Consider the following 7,312-nt stretch of genomic DNA (forward strand, 5'->3'; position numbering starts at 1 on the left):
GCCCAGCATATCCTTTTGTCTCTCCTTCTCTTCGGCCCGTCATCAGCTTATACCTAGCCTGGATATGTGGAACGGATAAAAGAAGCAGACAAGAATCTCCCGGTTTGATATTAGAGGGGGGAATGGAATTCGGTCGGGTGGGTATACTCGCGCGACGAACTCGTTCGAACGAATGCTCCGTGAGTGCGCATTCCGCGGATGGGAGACTCGGGGGAGATTTACTTCAACTGCCGTTGCGATGTTGCGCGCAGAGGGGACGCAGAAGGAGAATGAAGGCGAGGGTGCAGACGACAGAGTGTGAGTTAAAAAATAATAATAAATGTTTATATATATTTTTTTACACGTGTGTAAAGGAAGACAGAACACAACGGACACGTAAAAATACACAGTTTAAGGACAAGGGCGAGCGGGGTATCCCTCCCCCCTTGGCCGATTACAAACGTGATTGCGGAATACCTATACCGCGTATCGCATACACAGAACAATTACAGATCTAGACGAATCCGTATACGGCCTTATATATCGTGATGTACATAACAATGATTACGCTCGAACGTTAACGATGATAGATAGAGTGTAGGCAGGTAGATACAATGAGAGTCGCGCGGAGGGCCCGAGTACGCGCATAGAAATCGAAATCCGGCGGCGGCGGCGGCGCGCGTCCAAATCGACCATCATCGGGGAATCGATCGCGACTCGAAGGATCGATTCAGCGCCGCGTCTCTCGTTCGTGATAAATGAGCGTCGATCCGCGTCCTCGGGATGGAGAAAGTCCCACGCGCCGCACGGCGATCCCGCCGGGATTTTCTCGCCTCGGGCGCGACGCACTAGGACGTCTCTTGGAGAACGACGGTGCTCGTGCCCGAGACGGGTATGCCCGACGGTGGTGGCGGCGGCGACGACGACGACGGTACTCCCAGATTGTGGGTTAACGAGTGTCGTCTCAGATCACAGTTCCTGCGGAAGACTTTGCCGCAGGAGGTGCAGTGGTAGGGCTTAATGTCCGTGTGAGTTAGAAGATGAGTCTTGAGGTTGCTCCTCTGATTAAAGCTTCTGGCGCAGACCGGGCACTTGTGCGGCGACTCCTCCATGTGTAGGATCTTGTGAACGGCCAGGGTCCTGCTCTGGCAAAATCCTTTGCCGCATTCGGCGCATTTGAACGGCTTTTCCTTGCTGTGGATATACCTGCGGCGTAGAAGGAAATTTTTGTTCTTATCGAATCTCCTAGAGTCACATATTTTCTACTTTCTTTCGACCGCCCACGCGAATTAATTGTTACTCGGTATAATCGGGATTTTGTGCAACATTGAGAAGTGATCAGAAGAGAGGAAGAAGGGAAATGCTCCTCTCCCCCGGCAATACGACGGCAACGTTGCCTTAATTGACGTGATTATTTCAGTAAAAATTACGATCATCGCGACGATAAAAGCACGGTGAAACGAATGAGTTATGACACGTTGGTCATTAAATATAATATACACGTCATTCGATCATCGCGGTAATTACGCGAGGAGGGAAAGGCGTTCCTCGGATTTATCCGTTCATAAATTGTACGCCGACTGTAATTAATTGCGCGCGACGCGGTAAAAAGATAAATAACCGCGGTCTCTCTAAACCCTTCCATCACGAAGAGGCAGTGAATTCGGTAAATCACCCTATCTCCAGCATGCATACCGTCGCGCTTTTATGCGCCAACGCTAAGCTCCCGGCATCGTTGCGTAACGCGCGTCACATTACGACACATGCTTCTCTTTCTCACTGCGGCAGGATATAGATAAATTGGAATAAAACACGATTACCTTAATCGCGCGCGATTAACAATGTCTCGCGGTGGCGAGACCGAAGATATACACGGCGCTCTGTTGTCGCTAATAACTCAACGTGCAAATCACGTTAGCTGGTAAACGCGCATGTTAACGCGTACGACTCTGTCAGCCAATAAACGCAAAGTTAACATTCGCAAATGCAATCTGACATAACTATTCGCCATTAATCGCGACAGACGCGGTCTCAGACAAAAGTTTATTCGTACATATTATTATTCCATACGTTTCCAATTCATCCCCATCCTTCAAAAGTGTCAGCAATTCCCATGATCGACTTTCGCGTAATTAACAAGTTAGACGGTTGATGCCGGTCGTTACCTGTGATCCCGGAGGTGGTCCTGCCGTCGGAAAGCTTTGCCGCAAATGTCGCACGAGTACGGCCGCTCGTCGGTGTGCGTCCTCTCGTGGATCAACAGATTGTAGCTCTTGGTGAACTGCCGACTGCAGAACTTACAAATGAACTGTTTCTTGGGCCGGGACGTTCTGCAAGTCCGTGGTACACTCGAGTCCACCGCACCGGTCGGTGCGTGTTGCGCGGACGACGAGGAGGAGGACGAAGAGGAGGAGGCCGAAGAGCAGCCCGAAGAAGCCGAGGACGCGAACGAGGGCGTCGCGGTCAGGGTGGACGACGGCGACTGCGACACTGTCGTTGTCGACGTGCTGGCGCGATTCCCCTCGGATATCCGTCGCAGCAGCAACTCGTGGTTCGCGGTGGAAGCGACGGCTGCGTCGGACGCGTCGCGCAAGAGCACTTCCTCCTCCTCCTCCTCGAGAAGCGCCAGGTCCTCCTCGGCGTCGGTGACGAAGTCCAGCCGCGCCTCATCAACCTCGCCGATCGACGCGGCCGATCGCAGCAGCTGATCGGCAGTGGCGAGATGGTCATTCTTGACGGCGGCGGTCGGACTCAGCGTCGCGTTTTCGACAATGTTCACGCTCGACGACGACGACGGACACCTTTGGCCACCAGCAGTGACCGCAGTGGTCGCAGCGGTGGAGGCAGCCGCTGCGGCCACCGCCGCCGCCGCCGCTTGCGCGGAAGTCGCACCGCTCGCGTGAAGACGGTGAAGCGTCAGGTACGTCTCGAGCGCTTGCAAGTTCAGGGCCGCCGCGGCGGCGTGACCCGGTGGCAAGAGAGCTGCGCGTTGCAGGGCGGAGAGGAGGGCGCCCTGGAGTCGCAAGGCGACGCTCTGGAGCGCCAGATTCGGCAGTTCCGAGCCCGTCACGAGTCCCGCGACGACGTCGGTATCGCGTAAATCCGTCGCGATCGCGGTCGATGAGGTCGACGACGACGACGACGACGACGACGACGACGACGACGAAGAGGAAGGAGTGGACGAAGGCACCATTATGAATCTCCGCTGTTCCTGGTCTTGCTCCTGTTCCTGCTGTTCTTGCTGCTGCTGCTGCTGCATCCTCCACTGTCGTTGTAACCGTCCCGGATTAGCCTCTGGAACGCGCGCTCCCCTTGTTCCGCCGGTATCATTGGCGAAGGCGATCGATGGCACACCCCGGACTTATCCCGACCGGTCCTGACGGGTGACGCAACGTGGATACACGCCGGCGGCCATCCGCTACCTCGCGTCTTTCTCGCTCGATTATTCACACTGCAGCACGAGCTCGATCTCTCGCGCCCGCGCGCAATCACGTGTTCTCGCAGCTTTCCATCGGTGCACGGGAACGTGCGTCCCCCTGTAGTCGTCGACACCGGACACCCGTGGTCGTACGTATCTGCGGAAACGGCAAAGAGAGGGTGCACACGCGCGATGTTGGCAGTTCGAAGGCGCCCCGAAGACTGCTCCTACCTGCCGCTGCTGGGTATTGCTGGTGGAGCCACCTGGTGGCAGGTATCCGAGTCAAAATGGGCCTGTCCATGCGGGGAACGGACCCCGGATTCAGGAGAGAGAACCACAGCTGGCCCGCGCAATCGCCGGCACGCTGTGCTTCGTTTCGATGGACCCGCCGCGCGTTCGCGGGGATTGTCGTGGATATGTAGGTGCTGTTGCGGGCCGCGACGTCGAGCGCGGACGCGTGCGTGCGTGCGTGCGTGCGTGCGTGCGTGCGTGCGTGCGTGCGGGGGAATCCGGAAACGCGAATCGCGATCGCGCTCTCGCGGGTCAACAGCTGTTTGACCCATGAATGCTCGCCTCGTTCGCGTTCGATTGGCGAATGTCTCACGGACGTCTCGCGGCTCATTGTTCGGCGGAAAGTCACGTTTCGCTACGGGGATGTGTGAGCCGTGTCGTTGTTGAAAAGTTATTTATCCATTTAAAGAATATCGTGTGAATATTAACATTAAGCTCGACCACTTCTCACGCATCAACCGGTCCTAAAAGGTTCTTTGCTTTTTTTTTCTCGTGCGCAGAATAATTATGCATACTTTGCACTTTCGCTCACTTGAATATTCGAATATTGGGATTCGCTGCATTATGGAGGATATTGGGTGGAAAGGTGTGGATAGAGTACACTTGGACCCGACTGACTGACTACCCCGTACGCTCGTTATTATCGTGTTCTAATCAGAACGCGAACAGCGGAGCAATAATCTTTCGTCGGGATTGCAAATTAGCGAACGTGGTTCTTCGGGAACCTACACAAAGACAAAGATTACGCGAGATAGGCCGATGATATATCGCGCGCGTTGGAGCGAGTATCTTTAACGCTGTTAGCAGCACGGTCGTGCGAGCGATCGTGCGTGCGATTGACTCGAGTTTCTAATATCTCAATGCTCGCCATGGAAGTGAGGTGAAGCTGAGTGAATAGTAATGCCCCTCGCCGCGGTGTGGAATAGAGAAAAAAAGGCATCTCTCTCCCGCGCGGTACCGCGCGCCTCGTGTGCCGCGCGGCTTCGTTCCGACTCAACTCGGACTCGGCAAAGCCGCAACAATTTACGACGGCAATTAATGCGCGCGAGTAAGCCGTGTATAGCGCCTATAGTTAGCTGCCTCTTCGGTGCCTTGGCGCACCGAAAGCGCAGGAGAAAGAGAGAGAAAGACATTCCGTACGCGCGCGCTCTCTCGTGCGCGCACATGAGACAAGGAAAAAAAGAGCGAGTAACCGGCAAGAGAGGAGGGAGACGACGAAGAAGAAGAAGAAGAAGAAGAAGAAGAGAGCGAGAAAGAAGGGGAGGGAGAGTACGATGGAGTACGATATAGAAGGAGAGAGGAGGACTCCAACCAAGGAAAGGCGAAAGAGAGACGATCCGAGTGGAAAAGGGTGCGGTAAGAGAGACCGAGGGCGGTGGAGAGGGCGGGAGTGGAAGAGTGAGAGAGAAAGAGAGAGGGGGAAAGAAAGACAGAGAAAGAAGAGAGGCGAACCGAGAGAGGCATCGGGCAGACTAAATAATATTATAGGTGGTGTTCTCACGGTCCCGGGACGCCCGCGGGCCAACTCGTCACCCCTTCCCCCCGCATGGTCCCTCTCCCTCGTCTTATTCTCTCCTCCCGCTCTCCTCTTCTCCCTAGCCGCCTCTTACTCCCCCGCGCGTAAGCTTCGCCCACGCTGGGCCCTCACGGAGGGCCCCACAGAGTCGTTCTCTCCGTCCCGCGCCAGTGAGACGGAGAGGCCTCGACCGTGCGATGCCGGACGCAGACGAAGACGCACGAAGGGTCAGGGGTCACCTCGCGCTCGCTGACCGTCACCCGTGGACGGTTCCTTCTGCCCTTCCCTTCACCGCTCCTCCCACCCTGCTCTTTTTTCCTCTTCGGCTACGTCTCTACGTCGAGGAGCAGCAGGCCCCCGCGCTCTTTCCTCCCGCACGTTCGTCTTTTACTCCCCTTTCGTATGCCTCCGATGCCCTCGCGAGAGTCCGACTTTTCTCCTCCTCCTCTTCTTCTTCTTCTTCTTCTTACCTCAGCCGTCTTCCTCGCCGCTCCTTTCTTCGCTCCGCGAAGAGTCCACCTCCGCAAAAGTTGACAGGCTCTACCCAGTTAATCAAGTAGCGAGTTAATTGCCCGCCTAGAACGTAATACGCGGGGGACTTTATTTAGACACTGATATCGGGAGAGATGCATTTTACGAGCGCTATATGCGCTGCGTGTGTGGGTGACGCGACGCGGTCGTTCATTTTCGAACTGGTCTAAATCGGTTTTGGGATGGTACAGTGGTATGGCAAAGGAAGAGGAGGAGGAGGAGGGGAAATATGTCAAACACGTCAGCGATCTGTGTTGCACGTCGTATCTCATCGGTCGTTTCCCCATTGTGTCTCGGCGTGTCACAGCGTATTAACATGCGACAGTCATGCGTACAGTAATGTCAATGCTCTCGTGACTGTATATACGTGTCCTCAGAACGGCGATATCTCACGGAATCTTCACACGCCGAGCGTATCGAGCGTTTCGTTGCGTCATCATTGGAATTTCGATCGCCCGGTATTTGCCTTACAATCTCTCTCTCTCTCTCTCTCTCTCTCTCTCTCTCTCTCTCTCTCTCTCTCTCTCTCTCTCTCTCTTGTTCTCTCTAGTCGTACACGAGGGTTGAACGGTGAGCACAGCGTTTCTTTGCCGACTGCGACTCGTCGTTTTTATATTTCCAAGCTCGAAAGTTTATTATGTTCCCATACATAATATGCGTTCGAGGCGACCGCGCAATGTTCGTTCGGGATGCATCGATCGATTTGACACGTCGGAAAATCCTCTCCCGATCGTGCTCTGTAACTCCGGCTGGCATAAGGTCGCGAGCAACGTTTAAATCGATAAATAAAGTAACGCGGCGTGACATGAGAAATTCCTCGCGATCGGTGACCTGCGTTAAATCGGATAGAAACAGCCCGATTCACTGTCCTCGGGGCGATTCTAACGTGTTTAACACACTTTACGACGGGTCGCAAACGCGGACACATGTACGTGGCCACTCGTGGCGAGGACGCATTTTGAAAAATATCGCGACAGAACTCTTCCGCAGAACATTCCCACCCTGTAGAGACACTTGCGAAATCGTCAATGCATGTAACAAACACACGTGCAATGAGAAATCAATAATAATTAATATAATAATTCTTATTTGAAATCAGTATCATTTTAATAATAATAATTTATATTATTAACGTCACTGTTTTGTGCTCTTGAAATTGCTGATTTTACAATCGAATCGCAGTTACATCAACCGTCATGGGGGAGGGGGGAGGAAGATTGCGATATCGCAAACAAGGATGCAATTGTCCATCTTCCTTTCGCGGCACATCTCGTATTTGTACAGCGCGGTGATCATGGCGAAGAGAGCTGTTTCGAAGGTGGCACCTCGTCGGGAACGATTCACCTTTCTTCTCTCGGCACCGACCGAGCGAGCGAGCGCCATCCAGCTTGTTTCAATTTGCTCTTGTTTCCTCAATGCGGTGAAGCACAGAGGGAGGCCGCGACATCCCGCCGCGTAGATAATTAGATCGCTACTAAGCACCTCCACTTTCACGCATCTTCACCTCCGCGCGCGGTTGGTTGCGCGCCGCCCGGGCACTTGTTTCTCTCCTTGTTGTTGCGCGCCGCCACCGCGTA

At 54.2% G+C, this 7,312-nt stretch overlaps 1 protein-coding gene across 1 annotated transcript; it reads right to left on the reverse strand.

The window, feature by feature from the left end:
• Positions 1-302: 302 nt before the first annotated feature.
• On the reverse strand, positions 303-3,716 carry LOC116847641 (protein sister of odd and bowel-like). The gene is made up of 2 exons (XM_032822845.1): positions 2,145-3,716; positions 303-1,185 (listed from the first exon to the last, which is right to left on the reverse strand). Exons 1-2 carry the CDS (start codon positions 3,236-3,238, stop codon positions 828-830), a joined length of 1,452 nt encoding a protein of 483 aa, XP_032678736.1. The 5' UTR covers positions 3,239-3,716; the 3' UTR covers positions 303-827.
• Between the last annotated feature and the right edge of the window lie 3,596 nt (positions 3,717-7,312).

Source organism: Odontomachus brunneus, unplaced genomic scaffold, assembly GCF_010583005.1.
Source record: "Odontomachus brunneus isolate Ranch 3 - 2012 unplaced genomic scaffold, Obru_v1 Obru_scaffold_004, whole genome shotgun sequence".
Taxonomy (NCBI): Eukaryota; Metazoa; Arthropoda; class Insecta; order Hymenoptera; family Formicidae; genus Odontomachus; species Odontomachus brunneus.

Coding starts and splice junctions, on each gene's coding strand:
- LOC116847641 (XM_032822845.1), bottom strand. CDS start 3,238: ATGCAGCAGCAGCAGCAGCAAGAACAGCAGGAACAGGAGCAAGACCAG. Junction 1,186..2,144: donor GACCACCTCCGGGATCACAG/GTAACGACCGGC, acceptor TCTACGCCGCAG/GTATATCCACAGCAAGGAAA.